The sequence below is a fragment of the Ovis canadensis genome, chromosome 9 (assembly GCF_042477335.2).
Source record: "Ovis canadensis isolate MfBH-ARS-UI-01 breed Bighorn chromosome 9, ARS-UI_OviCan_v2, whole genome shotgun sequence".
NCBI lineage: Eukaryota > Metazoa > Chordata > Mammalia > Artiodactyla > Bovidae > Ovis > Ovis canadensis.
Genome location: NC_091253.1, coordinates 24,658,031 through 24,677,752, shown reverse-complemented (window position 1 = coordinate 24,677,752; position 19,722 = coordinate 24,658,031). Strand labels below are relative to the sequence as shown.

The 19,722-nt window shown below is 45.7% G+C and overlaps 1 protein-coding gene and 1 long non-coding RNA gene across 2 annotated transcripts; one reads left to right on the top strand and one right to left on the bottom strand.

Annotated features, from left to right (window-relative positions):
• Positions 1-1,814: 1,814 nt before the first annotated feature.
• Positions 1,815-4,772, top strand: LOC138446126 (uncharacterized). The gene is made up of 3 exons (XR_011259136.1): positions 1,815-2,106; positions 3,317-3,553; positions 3,729-4,772. It is a non-coding gene; the product is annotated as an uncharacterized lncRNA (long non-coding RNA).
• Positions 4,773-10,814: 6,042 nt separating this feature from the next.
• LY6K (lymphocyte antigen 6 family member K) lies at positions 10,815-13,391 on the bottom strand. Its single transcript, XM_069601157.1, has 3 exons — positions 13,268-13,391; positions 12,244-12,348; positions 10,815-11,092 (listed from the first exon to the last, which is right to left on the bottom strand). Exons 1-3 carry the CDS (start codon positions 13,389-13,391, stop codon positions 10,815-10,817), a joined length of 507 nt encoding a protein of 168 aa, XP_069457258.1.
• Between the last annotated feature and the right edge of the window lie 6,331 nt (positions 13,392-19,722).

Below are 19,722 nucleotides of genomic sequence, written 5' to 3'. Positions count from 1 at the left end.
TTTTTATTTTGTGCATTTTTATTTTACTAGTCTGTTTCTAGTTCTTTGGGGCTTGTTATTCTTTTTCTAATTCTTGAAATATATACCCAGATCTCTGACTTTCAGATTTTCCCCATTAATATATGATTTCAGATCACAAATTTCTCTTTATAAGCATGGCTTTAGCACTATACCACAGATAATAATGTGTCAGACACACTGCAATTTAATATAAATATTTTCTAATTTCTATTATAATTTTTTTTAGTCTTAGGCTATTCAAGAATGTATTGCTCATTTTCCAAATATTTGGGAGTATTTTAATTTTTGTTCTTAGTTTCTTATTTAATGTCACTGTGGTAAAACACATACATAGGCCAGATTTCAATCCATTGAAATTGTTGAGAATTGCTTTATACCCAAGCATATGGACAAATGTTTGGTGACTATTCTGTGTCCCTTGACAACACTGTTTAGTTGTTGGATGTCATAATTCACATATGCTATGTGGAATTAAAGAAATCTCAGCTAAAGTTGTTGCTGGGACAGACCTGGAGTGGGGAGCTCTCCCCCTACATGCATAATCACTTACTTCAAGGGGAACAGACAAGGGGCCTACATCTCCACAGGAACTAACCTCTGCTTACTCTCCAGCAGAAAAGACACCTCTCCGTAGCAGGCAACTCAGCCAGTCTGCAGCAGCAGAACCAATGGGAAGCCTCCATCAATTGTACTCTCACTTCCTCCAATGGACTCTTCGGTGATCATCACGGCCCCGCCCATCTCCTCCTTTTTCCTATAAAAGCAAGTTCTCCGTCCTTGTCCTGTGGGTTTGCTTACAGTCGGCACCAGATTGCTTGTCTGAAGTTGAAATTTCTGTTGCTGTTCCTGAGTAAACTCGCTTTTGCCAGTAAACTCTCTGGCTGTTGTATTATTGAAGTTGACAGTTACTAGGTCAAGACTGTTAGCCATGATGTGCAAATACTCTATACCTTTATTAATGTCCCGCCTTTTTCTGTTGATGCTTTTGAACTGTGATGTTCTCAAGAGAAGACTATTGAGAGTCCTTTGGACAGAAAGGAGAGCAAACCTGCCCATCCTAAAGGAAATCAACCTTGAATATTCATTGGAAGGACTGATGCTGAAGCTGAAGCTCCAATACTTTGGCCTCCTGATGTAAAGAACTGATTCATTGGAAAAGACCCTGATGCTGGGAAAATTGACGGCAGGAGAAGGGAATGACAGAGGATGAGATGGTTGGATGGAATCACCGACTTCGTGGACATGAGTTTGACCAAGCTCCGGGAGATAGTGAAGGACAGGGATGCCTGGCGTGCTGCAGTCCATGGGGTCGCAAAGAGTCGGGCATGACTGAATGACTGAACTGAACTGAAATTGTTCTATCTTACACAGAGAAAAATGTACTGAAATCTACCAATTCGTCTTTTACTTCTGTTGAAGTTTGCTTTAAATTTTGTGGCTATGTTAATAGATGCTTACCCGTTTAGAATCATTTCAGCCTCTCGGATTTACCCTTTGGTAATTAGGAAAAGCTCACCATCATAGTAATGCATATTGTGTTGGAATCACCTTTGTCTGACATTAGATGCTCTACCACCCTTCCTTTATTTACTGTTTGCAGCTTATGCCAGTGACTGGCTTCTGACCCAACATCTGCACCAGCCCAGGACGCTGCCCACCCTCCACCCCTACCCCCAACCGCCAGCTCTGGAGATCCCACTGGAGCTTCCTGGCGCCGCCAAGCGGGGCTGGGCCGCTAGGGGCGCCAGAGGGAGCGGTGGAGCTGGTGCGGTAGGAGCACACACTCCTCCCGCGGTAGTTCCGATTGTGTTTGGCCGCTTCCGGGTCGAGAGCGAGTCCGCCGAGTTTGGGGCTTGAGGCCTTTGCGCAGGTTTGAGCGTTTCCGTCCGCAGCTGCTTAACGAGGCCGCAGTTGTGCTGGCGTGGAAGCCTCGGTCTCCACTCTCCCCGTGGAGGGGCGTCTCGTCAGCTCCGTGAGCTGGCCCGTTCCTTGGCGCCTCTGCGTGTTAGTGGTTTCCTGAGGCCAGGCCGGCCGCTTGGTGTTACAGCCCCTGGGAGCCGAGAATGTCTTTCGCACACGTAAATGGTGGGGGCGCGGGGCTGGGGGAGGCGGGCCATCTTTTGTGGAAATCTGTAAAATGCAGATTTCATTGAGCAAAAGTAAAGGTGTCTTTGGAACGCAGCGAGGCTTGTCTCTTTTCGTGTTTACCGCCTCTCAGAGCGCTGGCCGCGTGTATTGGTTTCTCGCTGACCCCTGTGCCGCTCCTGTCGTAGGCCACTCTTTACACTATTGATATCATTGGGCTAACGATGTATGTAGTTCTTTATAGGTGGTGACACCCCAAGACCGCATTATTACTGCTCAGTATTCATTTAGATTGACTCACGTTTGCTTCTTTTCTTTTTTTCTCTGCATTTCTGGGCTTATGTTTGAGATCGTTTTTCTAGCTTATATATATATATTTTAGTGTGGTCCGCTGGGGATAAGTTCTTTGAGATTTTTGTTTCATTGAATTTGCTGTTAACCTTTGCGGACTTACCAAAAAATATTCACAACCTAAAAGTTGAGAAGTTATGTTTTTTTTTAGGACTTTGAGCCCAAGAGCAAGCATCTCAAGTAACCCTGAGAGACCATTGGGAGGGGATGCGGGGAGGAGTCAGGTTATTAGAAGTTTTGCAGCAAAGGGCATTAGTCTGAACATCAAAAGATTATTATTAATTAAAATAATTTTTTAAAATATCCCAAGTTAAGGAATTTAGTGTTTCATTACGTATGGGAAGATGCAGGAGGCTGGGCTCCCTGAAATCGTGACTTTATCTCAGCCACCTGTGGCCAGTATCCTGTTTTCACATCTTCAGCTTCCTCAGAGCTCACCAGCTCACCATGCGTGGTGGCTGCAATCACTGGTGACTAGGACGTCATTGGTTACTGATACGGCAGGACATATTTCATTTCTCACCTTTGAATTTTGAACAGTATTTTTGCTTCTAGATTGGTAGCTATTTTTTGCCAGTGTTTTGATGATGTCATTGCATTGTCCCCTTTCATTGCTTACTTTCTGTTTTGGAACTTTTATTAGTTTTGTGGCTATTTTGTCTGGCTGCTCTTCAGATTTTATTCTTGGTGTTCATTAGTTTCACTATGATGTGCATAGATATGATTTTCCTTGATCCTACTTCAATTTTGTAAAGCGTTTCTTAAATCTATGGGGTGATATGTAATCCGTTTGGGGAAAGTTTTGGCTCCTGAATCTTGAAATGGTGTGTCTGACCCTTTCTCTTTCTTTTCCACTTAGTGGATCCACATTGTCTTAGCGGCTGCTGTGTCACCAGAGGCTGCAAAGTTCTCAGAGTTCAAGCACTGACAGTCTCATCTGTGCATCTGAGGGTAGGCTGGGCCCAGTGGGTAGCTCTGCTTCTCATTCAGAACTGGGCTCAGCTGAGATGCTTCAGCCATATGTGTTTCTCATCCTTCCACTACGAGGGAACTAAAGAGCATTTTCTCCTCATGATGGCGCATTTGTGCATACGTGGTAAGTTGCTCAGTCATGTCTGACTTTTTGTGACCCCATGGACTGTAGCCGGCCAGGCTCCTGTCCACGGGATTCTCCAGGCAAGAATACTGGAGTGGGGTTGCCATGCCCTCTCCAGGGAATCTTCCCGACCCAGGGATTGAACCCGCATCTCTTGTGTCTTCTGCTTTGGCAGGCGGGTTCTTTACCAGTAGTGCTACCTGGGAAGCCCCGCTCATGATGGTGATAGAGGCATAAATAAGAAAGCAGACCCTAACAGATTAGAAGTTTGAGCCCCAAGTCAAGTCGAAGGAAATAAATCCAGCCTTTGGTTGAAGGGGCTGCAAAGTTACATGGCAAAGTGTTGCTTAAGAAATGGAGTCCGCATTTACCTCTGCATTCAAGTATGTTGGACCTTCACCATGGCCCAGTTATCAAGCTCTTTCCATTCTTTAAAAGCGGTACAGTGTTCAGTCTGATGTTGTCTACCTACTGCTCTTCTCCATTACTGAAATCCCTGTCTTTGCTTCTATTTCAAATGCTGCTAATTCAGCTCTTGGTCCTTTCTGTCATACTCTAGATTTTTATTTCATTGATTTTTGCCACTTCATTATTGTCTCATTACTATTTTTTAACTTTCAAAATGGAACGTGTAACTCCTTGATCTTCTGATGTTCTTTTCTTCTATTATAAAAATGTAGGTTTTAAAAGGCTTGTCAGTTTTCCCCCTGGAAGATGCTATAGCTTTATCCCAGTGTTTCACTGTGTATTGTTTTGTTTTTTGTGTAGACTTTAACTGTCCTGTTTACAGTACTGGAAATTTTTCATTCGCGTGTCTTGTTTGTAACTGTTGGGTGCAGAGTACAAGACATGGTAGTTGTATTGCTCAGTGTTTTTACTAAGCTTCTGCCCTCAGCTCTGTCTGTTGTTGGGAAAAGTGTGTCTAAATATTCCACTTTGTTGCTGGTTTTGTCCATTACTCCTTGTTCTAACACTTTTTACTTTATGTATTTTGAAGCACTTATATTAGATACACATAAATTTTCAGTTGTTAAAAATTTTTTTCTGGTAAGTTGCACATTTTGTCATTTACATCTGTTAGTGATTTTTGCCTTAAAGTCTATTTGTTTTACATTGATAGTTTAAGGCTACTATATCTTCTGTCTTTTATGGTGAATTTTTCTGTGGTCTTTTGTTTTGAGTATTTGTCTGGATTAAAACAAAAACTTCAATCTGATAATCTGTCTCTGAGCTGGTGATTTTATTTATTGTGATTGCTAAGGCATACAAATGCATTTCTATCATCGATTATTTAGTACTTTTAAATTTCTTCTATCCATTTTCTCTCAAGGATTGATTTCTTTTTTCTATTGCTAGGTAGAAGGTAGTAAACTCCATTTCTGTGACACTTTGGCGTTGACCCTTTATGCCTATGGCTGTCTCTGAATTCTTTGTGAACCACGTAGAAACCAGAGAACATTTCATTGTTAATCATGTCCCTCATGCCTTTTCACACCATTTGTATCCAGTATTGTCTTATTTTCTTTAACCTTCCAAATGAGAAAATATTATTTTGGGGCTATCTTGTTAGTGTTATTTGGCTTTATCCACAGTTGGGCTTCCCTGCTGGCTCAGCTGGTAAAGAATCTGCCTGCAATGCGGGAGACCTGGGTTCAATCCCTGAGTTGGGAAGATCCCCTGGAGAAGGGAAAGGCTACCCACTCCAGTATTCTGGCCTGGAGAGTTCCATGGACTGTAGAGTCCCTGGGGTCGCAAAGAGTCAGACAAGACTGAGCAGCTTTCACTTTCACACGTCTTAGTGTGCTCCAGCTGCTACAACAAAGCATCGTAAACTAGGGGATTAAAGAGCAGACCCTCGTTTCTCATAGTTGTGTAGGCTGCACGTTCAAGGTCAAGGTACCAGATGACTTATTTTCTGGCAAGAGCCCTCTTCCTGGCTTGCAGATGGTGGCCTTCTTGCCATGTCCTCACGTGGCAGAGAGAGAGCTCTCTGGAGTCTCATCTTCTAAGGATATTCATTCTTTTGTATCAAGGCCCAATCATTATGACCTCACGTAGCCTCATTTACTTCCTTCCTCCACATACAGTCACACCAGGAATTAGGACTTCAACTCAGGAATTTGTGGGGATATAATGCAATCCATAGGACCACATATTAACATGTGTTTTAAAAATTGGTTCTTTCTTGCATTCCATCTTGCTGTCTGGGATTGTTTTCACTCCTCTTCATGCTTTTGGAGGAGTTCCTTTAGTAATTACTAGTCAGTGGTAAACCATTCTATTTTTTACTTATTGTAAACAGCCTTTTAGTATTCAAGGCCAAGTTACTTTCTGGTTGTTTTCTTTCATTGCTTTGAAGTTGCCACTGCCTTGCCCTCTGCCTCCCAGTTTGAGCTGTGGCCTGTGCAGGACATAACTGCTGTTCCCTTCAAGATGCGTATTTTCTCTCTGGAGGCTTTTGTAATTTTCTCTTGGTTTGCAGCCTGGATGTTTTGCTTTGAGTGTGTCTCAGAGCAGCAGGCGTGTTGTGATTGCTTGACCTGAATGTTCTTGCATCGCTTTTGGCAAATCGCCCATTGCTCTTTGTTTGAACGCTGGCTGTGCTCTGCTTTCTCTGTCCTCTTCTGGAATCCTGCTTGTTTTCTGTACGAGCTTCTCTCTTACTCTTCATGTCTTCTAGTTTCATCTCTGTATTTCCCACCTCTTTTAACCTTTTGGTTGCAATGGAATCATTTGTTCAGCTCCCATTCCAGTGTATTGTTGTCTCGTCATCTATGTGTGATCTACTGTTTAATTTCTCCCTTGAGTTTTTTATAAGGTTACAAAGATCACATCACTTACTTCCAGCGGTCTCCTAATTTTTTGCCTAATATTTTTGATGGTCCGTCATTCTTTCCCTCATGTTTTCTATGCTCTTTTATTTCTAAAAGCAAATTTATTTTGTATTACAGACCTATGATTTCCAATGTTTGAAACTTTTGGTGATCCACTTCTGCTTACTTGTTTCTTGTTTTCTTGTGTCTTGTGAATTTTGATTTTCAGCAGATATTTATTGAGATAAAACCTTTGGGACTCTATGACTTCTGAGCTGAGTGAATATTCCTTCAGAGAGGATTTTCCTTTGCTTTTGTAGGTATCACAGGGTGAAACTCATCCATTACCACTTAACATTTATCTTGTGGCTTAGGTTTATTGGAATAGACCAGTCGTGGAAATACAAGCCCCAAGTGATAATGAGAGTATCTAATTCTCAGGAAAAACTTCTCTTCATACATTTTTCTCCATGTGGAGCCAATACTGACATAGCCAAGTTTCCTTGTGCAGAGAGTATCTTTTTCCCAGTTTAGTGTTTAATTGAGAGCATATCCCCTCTGAAGCTCCTCATTCATGGTTTTTGCTTTCACTTCCTCTCTCATGGAAACCCAGTGCCTTGTCTGCTGCCCTCCCTGAGGCTCTAGGTGATAGAAAAAGAGCAAATATGCTGAAGCTGCCAGCTTCACTCCTTGCTCACTGTATATAGTCAAGATTCTTTTCTTTCCTTTCCTTCCCCCCTTCTTTCCTTTCTTCCTCTTCTGAAATGTTCGCATTAGCTTGGTTTACAGTTAAAAAGTATTCAGATTTGTTTTTTCAGGTGACATTTTTAAGTGGTCTGTAATAGGAGGGATTTTAGCTGACGGGCTTGTAGCTGAGGAGAAGCGTTTTTGCAGTCCTTCCTCCGTGATGTGCCTGAGGCCCCACTGTCGAGGCTGACCGTGTCTGACTAGCTGGGATGGTGCGTGGGCTTGTCACATCTTTGGATTACATGAGAGCATTTTGAATGCTTCACCACGAAGTATGACGTTTGTTTGAGGTTTCTGGGGGGGTAACTTTTATTAAACTATTGACTTTGTCTGTGCCTAGGGTTCACAGCATTTTTAAAAGATCAACTAGTGAATGTTAATGATGCTCTGATTATCCTCCTTTACTCCTTGTTGGACATCTTTTTCTAAGACTGAGTCATTCTTACATTTCTGGAGCAAATTGTACTCGGTCATAACCTGTTATTCTTTTAATACAGCCAGTCAGGCAGTTGTTGGTTTTGTTCACCAGTATGTTGGCCTCTACTGTTCCTTTCTTGTACTGTTTCTGCTTTGCTGTAGTATCAGTTATGTGCTTGGCCTATAAAAGGAGTGAGTTGGAAGGAGTGTTCCATGTGCTTGAGACAGACAACAGGTGGCTGTGCTTGTTCAGAGACGGAGGCTTCGGAGTGGAACTTGTGAGTCGCTCCGTGTGTCTCAGGAGACAGGTCCTCGGCTGTGTTTGAGGGGCAAGGTTTGAAGGCTGTACTCCCTAGCTCCTCCATGCGTCTTCTTGGGGCCCATCAAGTCCAGCAGTCCAAAGAACTGGCAGCTCATGAAGCTTCTGAAAGGCTAGAAAGCTTTCTTCTCCCTAGAAAGCTGCTTTCTATTGAAGCAGACCCTCAAATTCTTCATTTTGTTTGTTTTTAAAGCCTACATAGAGGTGACAGTTTGGGCATGCATGTGTATTTTGTCACTTTGAAAAAAAATGCTGCTTTTATAGCCACCACAGTTTCGCCTCCCCAAAGCATGTGCTCTGAGCTGCTGCAGCACTCACGAGGTGGAGCTTGCTTCCCCGTGACACACAGCTCTGAGCTGCTGAGCGCTGCACTTTGTTTACACGAACAAGAAAGAAACACTTTCTGCTCTTGCTGAGACCCCCTTGTTTGCGGTTTTCTGTCACTTGCATCACACTTGCTCTTAAAGAGCACAGTGGCCACCTTAGCGATGCCACTTACAGAATAGCACGTTTCCTCCTCCCCACGTGAGCTCTCCTTCTCTCTGCATGAAGCTGTGAGGTCTCCAGGGCACTGTAAGCCTCTTCCTTTCAGGCCCTTCTGTCAGCTCTGGCCAACATTCTGCTGTCTACCTCCAGGTAGCCGTCTAGGCCTGGCCTGGCCCTGCTCACCTTGGTTTGACCTCCTCTGTCCAGCTAAGTTTTGACAGATCGTTTGTTCCTCAGTTGCTCTCTTGAAACCAAGTGTAGTTCCCTCTTGTGCTTGTGACCTTGGATTGGTGAACACCCAGACCTCATAGTAAGTGTTCATCTCTGTTGTATCTGACTCCTCGTGACCCCATGGATGGTAGCTCACCAGTCTCCTCTGTCCTTGAAATTTTCTAGGCAAGAATAGTGGAGTGGGTTACCATTTCCTTCTCCAGGGCATCTTCTGGACCCAGGGATTTAACCCGGGTCTCCCACACTGCAGGCAGGCTCTTTTAACAACTGAGCCACTAGAGGCCCCGCCATTTCAGCTCCTATCCTGGGACTGCTCCTGGGTCCTCTTGCCAGCAAGCTCTACTGGGTCTCTGCGTGGTCTCAGCCATGACCTTCTCTCTCTCTTGCCTTCAGGGCCTATTCCAAGCTGACATCACGCCCACCTGGTCTGTGCACTCACTCTTTAGCAGACACCCCTGTCTTCAGCTTCACAGAGAATATGTGACTGTTTGGGAATGAATTCTGTCATTTTTCTGGCTCCTTCCATCATATGAGCTTTCTGTGCACCCCTGCTCATCCCTCTACTCGCTCACAGAAGTGTTTGCTCTCCTGCCGGGGTTGCAGCCTCTGCTTTGGATCCTGTTTCATTCTCTCTGCGCCAGCTGGGCCCTCGTTGCCTTGTCCTTTACTCACCTGGCTCCCTGCTCTTCACAGATAAAGATTCCCAAGTCTTTACTTTCTTGGTGTGGCATTGATGTTGATCTGTGATCTGTTTTTTCTAAACACTATCCTCTTAGAACTTCTTCCTTCCATAGTGACTTCTAGAAAGTGTATCTATCACACTGGTGACAGCATTTTCCCCAATTCACTTGAACGCCTTATCCTGCAATAGTCTGATATCTCTTATCATCTAATCATTGAAAGTACTCTTCATCAGATCACCAAAGACCCACCAGATCCAAACCTAGGGATTCTCCATGTTCATGGGTCTTGACGTCCCAGTCATCTTACACTGCGCTAACCATCCTCCTGGTGAAGAGACGCCAGTGTCCGGTTGCCATGGCGACTTTTGAATAGTTGACCTCTTGCATCTCTTGCCTGCCCTAACAAAAGGGATCCTACTTAAAGTCCTGTCCTAGGCCGAGAGTCGGGAGTCCTAGGAATGCCGCTCCTGAACGGGGCATGAGCAGGAACGCGTGAGCGCAGTGCCTGTGCTTGGAAGGGGACATGCACACAGCAGGAGCCTAACAGAAACTGGAAATTGCCAGCTGTGGAGGCGCTGGCCAACACTCGGGGGCCCTTCTGGTTCAGAGGCTCTAGATGCGACAGAGACAGCCCTGCTCCCTGCCTGCCCCACAGTACCCCCTTCTGGGGCCATTGAGACTCTCTGGAAGGTTCCCAGGATGCCCCAAATAGCATTCCCTGAGTCAGACCAGGTGAGGCAGGCCAGAGTATGGGAGGGAGGGGGAGGCAGGACAGCTGCAGATGGGGCTGCACCCACCCAAGCACCCAGTCAGGGCCATAGGGGAGAGAACATTTGTTCTGTGCAGAACTGCAGCTCAGCTCTCTGGCTGTCTGTACATGGCTGCATCTCAAATGGAGACTGGGAGAAGGCTAGAGTGTCAGCAGTGGTGCTGCTGTCTAGCTGCCCAAGTTTCAGACGCTGGACAAACGCATGGGGAAGCATTTGTGAGTCCACACACCTATGCCGGTTGGTGGGTGAAATCCATGCTTACTCAACAGAATTTCTTCTCTTCTGTCTCTTGGAGTCTGGAAGCAAGAGCTGAAGGAGAGCAGCCAAGGGGCCTCCCCTGTCAGAAGAGGGCTGTAATCAGGAGGGGGTCCTACTACCCCACACTGAGCAGTATTTCTTTCACTCCAGAGATACCTTATGCCCAAATCATTCTGTCTCCCCCACTGACCCTGGGCTCCCCCAAAGGTCAGAAGTGTCTGAGGACTACTTTTCATGGGTGAGCCTCAGGCCCTGCCCTCCATCGATACCAAGGCCCCCCAAGGTGAAGAGGAGTCAAGAGTGATTGTCAGCAAAAAAAAGTTACAAGGTTTGATTTCAAAGAGAAACAACGTGTAGGCAAAATTACTATGGGGAAGGTTTGGCCTTGCTCTAATTCAACCTGTGAGGTAGGCCCAAATGGACTCATTCTCCCCACCCCACATCAAGGTCCCTGGAAAATCAGACTACCATTAAGCTAATTGATGGAAAACAAATTTAATGCAACAAGTTCCAACCACCTGCAGCCAGTTGACTTTGTCACAGCAGCCTGAGGCCCAGAAGCACAGAGGCCAGTGTCAGGAAAGGCATCAGCCCAGCTTTGCTGCCCCTGCTTTGCCCCTTAAAGTACTTATCTTCTGTGTTTTCTTTGATGATTGGTCGCTGGATGTTGCACAGGTTGGATGTACAGCATGCCACGAACAGAAAGGGTGTGGGCTTTATGAGCACGAACGACCTGGCCGTCCGCAAAAGTGTCTCATGCAACCCACAGTTCAGTGCACACTGCTTGGAAGTAAGGTAGAACCGTGGAAATATTCCTAGTGGGAAATAGGACAGAGAGATGGAGGCCTCATGAATTGAAAGCAGCAACACTAACACCATTTCTGTCTGAAGTCTGCCCAACCCTGACCCTTCTATTGCCCCTTACCAGAGCCCCACTCAAAGAGGGCACCTGCCAGGGATTTGGGAGCTGTCACTGCAAAGGAAGAGGGTCAGGCCTTTGTGTTCAGAGCTGCTTTTGGGGGTGGCATGGCATCAGATGCCACCATCTCTGACCTGTCTGCACACAGCTGTCTGCACTTGAGCCTGGCAGTCTCCATTTGGGAACGCATAGGCTCCCTGGGCCTCAACTTCTCAAACATGGTTGCTCAGGCCTTTGTGACCACAGACGAGACACACGGGAGCAAGGGGCACCTGGCCACTGCCCAGGGCTTGGAGCTGGCCTCTCAAGGAGTCACGCCTGCAGCCTGGGTGTAACTGCTGTGACTGTGAGCCTGCTGCCGGCACAGCACCTCCTCCCATGTTTCACTGTGCAGTCACCTTTCCACACTAAGTTATGAAGTCCACGTGAAGCTGCAGTGGGGCTTATGCCTCAACTGACTCAGTAGCCCACACGCTTCTTGGAACATGGAAGCCCCAGAAGTGGCTGATGAATGGAAAGTGAATTCTCCAGGCCAGACAAGGCCACTGTTGGGGCCTTCAAAGTCACTGTCGGGAGAGAGTTCTTCATGAGGCCAGAAGTGCTTGGGGGAGTTACAGATGGCAGAGCAGTGGTCTCCAAATGTTTTAAAGCATGCATCTTCTTTTCAGGACATATTTAAAGCCCTGATTATGTACATCTTTTGTAAAAGCTATTCTTGGTCAGACATTGAAGTCATTAAGGCTCAACTGCTCACCTAGAAGTGAATGAAAAGAACTCTCCATTACTTTTTCCCTGCACCTCAGTGTTTCAATCTGGCCGGCGGTTGCTGTGTGCCGCCCTGCAATGGCTCTGCTGTTATTTAGGTAAGCTGAGTCTCCTCAGTGGCCTGCTGGCACTCCTGGCTTCACAGGACTTTGCTCTTCAAATTTTAAAAAAAGATCATTTTTATGTTAGTTTTTCTTTATTGAGAAAACTCGACAGGCCCTAAGTCCTGAAAGCATTCTACTGACCTGGGTGTGGAGCCCCACTGGGACCCAGGACACTTACTCACGGCGGCAGAGATACAATACGTAGAGCCTCTGTCACAGTTTTGTGGTGCTTCGCATTCGAAACCGTTCTCCTGTTCACAAACGTGACACCTCAGGGCAGCCTCTGAAAGGAGGAATAAAAAGAAAGCGGAATGTGGCAGCTCTCAGATCCCATCAGAGCAACACCTGCCATCCTCTCCTTCCTCTGAGTGAGGACAGAGCCCTGGGTCCGTCCATCTTTCTGGCGCCTCACAGCCTGCCCCATCCTGCAAGCTCCTCCTCTCTCCTCTCTGGGCTTCTCTCGTGTGCCCACTGGATGTGTCTCACAAACCCACACCACACCCATAGCATGAACACAGACGAGCACAGGCCCTCACCCCGGAGACATGCATACTCACACTGTCATATGGACACAGCCGAGTCCCTGCCTCCCCCAACCCCCAATCGGGCCATGCCCACGTCACCACACTTCACTGGTGCCACCCATTAGCTGCTCTAGAGAAAGAAGCCCCATGGCTGTGGAGTCTGCGCCCATGCACCCTTCTCGCCTACCTTCCTGGCTGACCCCACTGCCTCCAGTCCCTGGCTCCACACTCCTTGGCCTGAGACCCTGTGTCCTGCCTGACCCAGGAGCCGAGGCGGCCCACTATTGGGTCTGTGTCAGGGCAGGACTTGGTCCTGGGGAAGAAGCAGGTCACACTCCAGCAGCTCTCCATTTTCAGAGACAGCCCCAGAAGGCTCGAAGATGGCTGGTTCAGACTTGGCCTCCAGCCCAACCATCCCCAAGAAGGCAGGGCCATGGCAGGGAGAGCTGGGTGCTGGGCAATAAAACCAGCCATCCGTGCCTGCCCTTGGGGACCCCACATCAAGAGGCTCTCCCACTATGTATTCGTATCAGCTGACCACCCTCCTAAGGCTATCTTGCCCCCTGAATTCTCTGGGCTACAACTGCCTGGACCCACCTGGGGCATGGCCACCCTGTGTCTGCACAGGCATTCCAGACCTCCTCCTCCCAGCCCAGGAGGCTCAGGGCCAGAACTGACCTTGTCTTCCAGACACAGTGAGATTGGTCTCCACCCATGGCAGGCCCAAGACCAGAAGCAAAGCAAGGAGGGTTATCATTTCCAGTGATGCCTGGTCCTGGACATGAGGAACAAGCAGGGCCATTTGGTCAGCCCTGTGGCTCCAGAGTTAAGATTTGACCCCTGTTGGTCTAGTACCATTCAGAGCCCTCCCCACTGGTCACTGGGGCAGACCCTCTTCTCCTCATCCATGGGCCAGGGGCTGGGTGTGGCCTCTAAGTGCTGATGGGGGGGGGGAGGCTGTCAACACCACCACCAAGTCCCCTCTGTCCCCAGGGACCCCACCACTCCCTGGAGCTCTGCATTCATTCACCCATGCCCCAGCAAACTTGTTTGGCATGTGTTCCTGCCGCAGCTCCCCCAAGGCAGTACCCTACCCCTGATTTGAACTCCGGTTCTCTTAGGGGACACCATGGGGTACTCTCCCACCCAGTGCTACCGCCCTTCCTCTTCCCTTTTCATCTTCCTCTCCATCCAGGTCTTCACTGGTGCAGCCTGACCCCAGGGTACAGGAAGGCTTGGCTACCCCTGCACCGCCCAGCCCAGCCTTACTGCCCAGATCGGTGCTGAGGCTAGCCCTCTCTCTCACAAGGCCTGCCAGCCTTATGCCCTTATGCACTTTATACCTGACTGCTTTCTGGGCTCCCCATTCCTGCTCCTTCCCCAGGTTCCACACCCTGCCTTCACCCTGCTATCTGGCAGGTGGGGAGCAACAAGCCTCTGTTAGTGCAGTCAACACCTTTGCAGGAATTCTGGATTTTTACAGCAGCAGAGCATTTTCAGAGCCTCTTTCGATGAGCCTTTGTGTTGTTTGTCGTGTGTTGTACTAGAAATAAAGCTGCAATTGTCCGTAGTGTTATTTCTTACAAGTGCAGGTACACTGGAAAGTTTCCCAGAAATAAGACTGACAGTCACAAGTTTGATGTATTTGCAATGTAGATGCACTTGCCCAGCAGCTCATCAGGTTTCTCCACGAGTGCCTGTTCCTACAGTATCATCAAAAAAGGGTACATTCCTATCCATCCTTTGGGTTTTCACCAATCTGGTAGGTAAAAACAGTATCCTGATAATTAATGATCAGAATTAATTATGAGTGACATTAAGTTTTTGCATTCAGATAGATGTCTGCATTCCTTTTTCTGTGCTTTCAAGTCTGTTATCCAAATACACTGTGACCCTAGTCCATTGTCTGCCACAAAAACGGTTTTTCCTATTTGATATAGGTCTTGGTATTAATGCCAAGCAGAAGTGGTTATGCCAAGCTTTTCAAGGTTAAAGATAAATACAGCCAGACACTAAAGTGATAAGGATGGATTTTAATCAGGAGCATTCTGCTTCAGTGGGAAAAAGAGTCTTCATGAAGGGAATTCCACTTGAATTTGCACAGGGGTGACTGGGCATTTTAAAGGAAGAGTGAGGGAGTAGGGAGGTGGTGAGCAGGGCTCAGTGGAGTCAGGGAAGTGAAAGTTACAAAAGCAGGAAGGCAGGATTGGTCCCTGTGAAACCTACCTGGGTACGTACCGAAGTTAAGCACCCGCCCTCCACGGAAGCTGGGAAAGGGGCCCGTCTTTGCAGAACACAGTTCTTCAGGAAGGGATTTAAGGCCAGAGTTTGGGACAGGGGGCAGACTTGGATCATCCTAGGGATGTCGCCTTCAGTCATTAGAAGGCACTTGGTGTCTGCTCTAGTCTTTACAGACCAAGCTTGAGGCTTCGTGGATAAAGGGCCCAGAGGAGCCTGGCTGCAGTTAGTCAGGAGAGAAGCTTTACCACCACCTTTTATTTTATGGTTCTGGATTTTGAAACCAGAACAGTTTCAAAATCCAGAACCATAGTTCTGCTAGTTGGAGAAACCTTTCCCCCCACATCTGATCTCAGAAACTAAGCAGGGTCAGGCCTGGTCAGCATTTGGATGGGAGAAAATTTCCCTCAAACAAGGTTATAAATGAATTCTCTCATATTTTCTTCTGATAGCTTTACCAGAAGTTTTTTTTTTTTTTCTTTCTCTTTTAACATTTGAATCTTTGATCCATTTGGGAATTACCCTTCAGTGTTGTATTTTTTCAGACGATAAGTTATCTCAGCATCATTAATCATAATGTCCACCTTGTCTACTGCCAATTTGGAAGCCCTTTCATCATGTATTGGATTCCAGATGCACCTGATGCTCTTTGTGGGTTGTCTGCTTTCAGTTACTTTGTCTGTCCATTCACACACCAGAACTACAGTTTTGGTGTCTGGGTCCACAGCCCACCTCTGAAAGTCGGGGAGGCCCTCACCATACCTTTCAGAATTTATTGTTGATTGATTCTTTTTTGGTTTGTCTGGTTAGGAAGTAGAAAGCCAAATGAGAACCTGTATTAACTCTAGCAACCACAAACACAACGACAGCAAGAAGAGAAAACCAGAAAGTTGAATTTGCAACGTCACCAGGTAAACAAATCCGAAGAGTAGCAAGCCCTAAAAAAATGGAATGATGTGCTGTGTTCCCAGATCAGAAGACTTACTATTGCTGTCAGTTCTCCCTAAATTGATCTGTAGATTTGGCACAACCTCAGTCAAATTTCCCAGAGATATATTTTCAGTGTAGAAATAATCAACTGGGATTCTAAAATTTAAGTAGAAAAGTGAAAGATCTAGAATAGCCAAAAGAATTTGGAAATAGAAGAGCCAAGGACTTACACTACTTGATTTTGAGACTTACTAGAAAGCTATGATAACCAAAGACAGTGTGATGCTACAGAAAGCTTAGACATACAGTCAATAAAATGGAATAAAGAGTCGAGAAGTAGACCTACCCATGTGTGACTGACTGATTTTAGACAAAGGTGACAAGCAAAAAAAATGCAATGAAGAAATGGCCTCTTCTGTGACAAATAATGCTGAGACCTTTGAACAAACAGATGTAAAAATGATGCCCCCAAATGCAAAAAAGGAAAACATAAACATGACTTTCCCTTCGAAAAGTGAATAATGAAAGTGTTCGTCACTCAGTTGTGTCCGACTCTTTGTGATCCCCATGGACTGTAGCCTTCCAGGCTTCTCCATGAAATTCTCCAGGCAAGAATACTACAGTGGGTAGTCATTTCCTTCTCCAGGGGTCTTCCTGACCCAGGGATTGAACCCAGGTCTCCTGCATTCCAGGCAGATTCTTTACCATCTGAGCCACAAGGGAAGCCCTGACTTTCCCTTTGCCTCATCATACACAAAAATCCATTTCAATGGATTATAGATATAACTATAAGCTATAAAACTTATCTAAATACAAAGCTAGATGACTTTCAGAGAAAAACAGGAATAATGTTTTCAGTCTTAGGTTAGTCAAAGAATTTTTAAGTTCAGTTCAGTCGCTCAGTTGTGTCCAACTCTTTGCAACTCCGTGGACTACAGTATGCCAGGCCTCCCTGTCCATCACCACCTCCTAGAGTTTACTCAAACTCATGTCCATTGAGTCGGTGATGCTATCCTACCATCTCATCCTTTGTCATCCCCTTCTCCTCCCATCTTCAATATTTCCCAGCATCAGGGTCTTTTCCAATGAGTCGGTTCTTCGCATCAGGTGGCCAAAGTATTGGAGTTTCAGCTTCAGCATCAGTCCTTCCAATGAATATTCAGGACTGATTTCCTTTAGGATGGACTGGTTGGATCTCCTTGAAGTCCAAGGGACTCCCAAGAGTCTTCTCCAACACCACAGTTCAAAAGCATCAATTCTTCAGCGTTCAGCTTTCTTTATAGTCCAACTCGTACATCCCTGCACGACTACTGGAAAAACCATAGCTTTGACTAGATGGACCTTTGTTGGTTAAGTAATGTCTCTGCTTTTTAATATGCTGTCTAGGTTGGTCACAACTTTTCTTCCAAGGAGCAAGTGTCTCTTAATTTCATAGCTGTAGTCACCATCTGCAGTGATTTTGGAGCCCAAAAAGGAAAAAAGTCTGTCACTGTTTCCACTGTTTTCCCATCTATTTGCCATGAAGTGATGGGACCAGATGCCATGATCTTAGTTTTCTGACTGTTGAGTTTTAAGCCAACTTTTTCACTCTCCTCTTTCACTTTCATCAAGAGGCTCTTTAGTTCTTCTCCAGGCAAGAATACTATAGTGGGTAGTCATTTCCTTCTCCAGGGGTCTTCCTGACCCAGGGTGGTGTCATAAGGGTGGTGTCACCTGGGTATCTGAGGTTATTGATATTTTTCCCGGCAATCTTGATTCCAGCTTGTGCTTCATCCAGCCCGGCATTTCGCATGATTACTATGCATATAAGTTAAATAAGCAGGGTGACAATATACAGCCTTGATGTAATCATTTCCCAATTTGGAACCAGTCTGTTGTTCCATGTCTGGGTTCTAATTGCTTCTTGACCTGCATACAGATTTCTCAAGAGGCAGGTCAGGTGGTCTGGTATTCCCACATCTTTAGGAATTTTCCAGAGTTTGTTGTGGTCCACACAGTCAAAGGTTTTGGCATAGTCAATTAAGCAGAAGTAAATATTTTTCTGGAAGTCTCTTGCTTTTTTGATGCTCCAGCAGATGCTGGATGTTAACTTTTTAGATAAGATGTATAAAGCATGAATCACACGAGCAAAACTGCTACAGTTTGTAGGGGAAATAATGCTGATGCCTGTAGTTAACTTTGAAAGGAATCCAAAAGATAAAGTGAATTAACGCATTGTTAAACTGATGGATAGATATGTGGGAAAACTAGTCAAATGTTAAGGTGGACAAGGTGGTGAGCTTCCCAGGTGACACAGTGCTAAAGAACTGCCTGCCAATGCAGGAGACACAAGAGACACAGGTTCAACCCTGGCTTGGGAAGATCCCCTGGAAGAGGAAATGACAACCTACTCCAGTATTCTTGCCTGAAACATTCCATGGACACAGGAGCCTGGCAAGCTGCATGGAGTCACAAAGAGCAATGACTGAACAATTAACGCTTTCACTTGCTTATACCAAACAGAGTTGGACACAACTGAACACACACACACACACACACACACACCCCTGCACTCACTGTAAACTATTTCAACATTACTGCCTCAGATAATTTATATAAAATGCCAGGGATTTAAAATGTGCTCTACAGGGAATTCCTTGTTGGTACAGTCATTAGGACTCCATGCTTTCACTGCCATGGGCCCACGTTCAATTCTTCATCAAATAACTAAGATGCAGCCAGCCAGGTGGCACGGCCAAATTTTTTTTTAATTTTAAATGTGTTCTACGTTTTTTTTTTTTTAGCCCAGATTTAACCCATTATGAGAATCATGGCATAGGGCAGAAACTATTTGAATGAGAGTCTTAATTCACCTTCTCAGTTAAAAACTAAAGATCCAGAATTTGACTGCCTAACCCTGGCTGTAGAAATCTAAGGCTTCTGCAGCATATAGGTTAAATGGGCTGGGAGTGATATTTAGAATGTTTTAACATTGCTAGTCACAGTCTTACAAGCTACAGTAACTTCTATGGGGGTAGAAAAAGGATTAAGAACATCATTAAATGAATGAGAATTAAAACAGGTGGCCTTTTGCATTGCTTCACTTGTCCCTAACATGGCAAAGACTATCCAAGAAGAAAAACAGCTCATGGGAGACTTGGTATTTGAGGCCAACTTAGCTAACACCTTCTCCCAATTTCAGGCAAAAGTTGTATTCTTTGGAAATGGGACTCATCACACATTGAGTTTTCCCACAGAGGTGTTTCAATTTGCCAGCATATGTGAAAAATCGAGTGTGGTGGATCTCAAGAATGATAATGATTCAATTTAGTGAGTAGCTACCTTGATAATACCATGTGGATGAGTTCCCTCCAAGAAAATTGTGATAAGGAACCTTATTTGGTGCCAACTGGAAAGAAATCATCTGAAAGAGTCTCCGGAAAAAAGATCCTGGGGATTACTCAGGATCCTGGATTATTGTGACCCCACCCCCTCCCCATTTTAGCTCCAGACACTACAAAAGGTTGTAAAAGGCAAAGTTCAGCAGCATCCCATAATGTCATTTTCCTTCTCTTTTGGTACCACTAGCTTGGCGAAGAAAGTGATGCCCTGGTTAAATCTCTGTGCTGGTCGTCCACTGATGGTGTTGACTAACAGAAAGATAACAGAAAAGTCATACCTGTGAATTGCTTTTAGCAGGAAATACCTGATCCTCCTAGGGGTTTGATTTAAATCAATGTGGACTCTGTAGGTGACGGGTATATGAGTTGCGGAGCCTCCAGACTCAAGGTCGGAGATGCTGGGTGGGTTCCCGGGTCACCCATCCCCAGAAGATGATGATGGATGGCCCATTGGTGGTGGAAAGGACACCCCCACGAAGGGCTGCCAGGTAGGTAGGGGAAGCCATGGGACCCCAGTAGAGGGATGCATGTGGTCAGAACGCATGGGGATGGTGGCACTTGAATCTACCATCCTGTTTTCAAGAG